General features: G+C 37.7%; 1 protein-coding gene across 1 annotated transcript; it reads right to left on the reverse strand.

Moving 5' to 3' along the window:
• Positions 1 to 4: 4 nt before the first annotated feature.
• BYT42DRAFT_630212 (uncharacterized protein) lies at positions 5 to 693 on the reverse strand (the record flags this gene model as incomplete). Its single annotated transcript, XM_051572442.1, has 1 exon — positions 5 to 693. A coding segment is annotated over one exon (330 nt), but the record flags the coding sequence as incomplete, so codon positions are not given.
• Positions 694 to 1,240: the final 547 nt, after the last annotated feature.

Below are 1,240 nucleotides of genomic sequence, written 5' to 3' on the forward strand. Positions count from 1 at the left end.
GATCCTTGGTAAATCCATATTGTTGACATAAGAAATCCATAGTCTTCTTTTGTTCATCATCTAAAATGTCACGATACAAGGTCTTGTCCATGTGGCCATTGATTTGACATAACCAGCCAGGTCCAGCATATGTAATAGCGCTCCACACCATGATGCTACCTCCTCCATGCTTGATAGTAGGCTTGACATGTCTTGCTTGCTTCATTTCACCATCACGGATCCATCCCCAGACACGTCCATCAGAGTTAAAACGGTTAATTTTAGTCTCATCTGACCAAATAACATGTTTCCAATCATCTAAGGTCCAGTTGCGATATTGATAACATCAGGCAAGTCGTTTTTTGGCATTAGCAGCAGAAATCATCAGTTTCTTCTCCTTTTTAAAGGCACCCAGACCAGATTCATGCAAAGCTCTATGGACTGTATCAACACTAACAGTAATGCTGTGATCCAATTGAAGCTGTTTTTGCACCTTAACAGCATTATCCAGACGACCTTTGGTAATTTGACGAACACAGTATTTCTTGTCAACCTTGGTAAGCATATTGGGACGACCACCTTTAGATACTTGAACATCTGGACAATACAGTAGATCTTCTTTATCTTAGAGACAGTATCAATGCTAACACCAACTTCCTTAGCCACTTGACGGCCAGATTTCCCAGATTTCAGAAGTGAAATGATAGAGTTTTGCTGTTCTACTGAGATTGCATGCATAGTTGGATAAATCTTCAAATGTACTTACTGTGATAGTTAAATAATTAGCCAAAAGTTTGAGAATGAGATTAGCTTACATTTAGGATTTATTATAAGCTCTTAGGATACTCTGATGAAGTTGTGGGTTCAAAATTTAAAAATTTGACCGATGCATGCAAAACTGTTCAAGTGTACCTCTAATTTTGATCATCAGATTACTCGTGCTACAATCGGTATTTCGGAATTCTAAAATATGATTCTGAAAATAGACAGTCACCTCTTTCCAAAACTGTAAAGAGCAGTCTTATAGGTTGATTTTTCATAAAATTATAAGATGATTTATATAAAAAACGCAAACATTCGAACAGTTTTGCTGGTCACTGTATTGGTTCCTGAGTTACATGCGCTTGAAGTCAGCCGGTCGGTGCGCCGTTTTTTTGACTTTGCCAAAAAATCGCCGAAACAATTAGCGACCACAAAACGTATTAAATAGTAGCTCAACATCTGATGATGGGAACGATGTCAAACTTTAATAGAATATACT

The sequence above is a fragment of the Radiomyces spectabilis genome (genome assembly GCF_025331425.1).
Source record: "Radiomyces spectabilis strain NRRL 2753 chromosome Unknown BYT42scaffold_24, whole genome shotgun sequence".
NCBI lineage: Eukaryota > Fungi > Mucoromycota > Mucoromycetes > Mucorales > Radiomycetaceae > Radiomyces > Radiomyces spectabilis.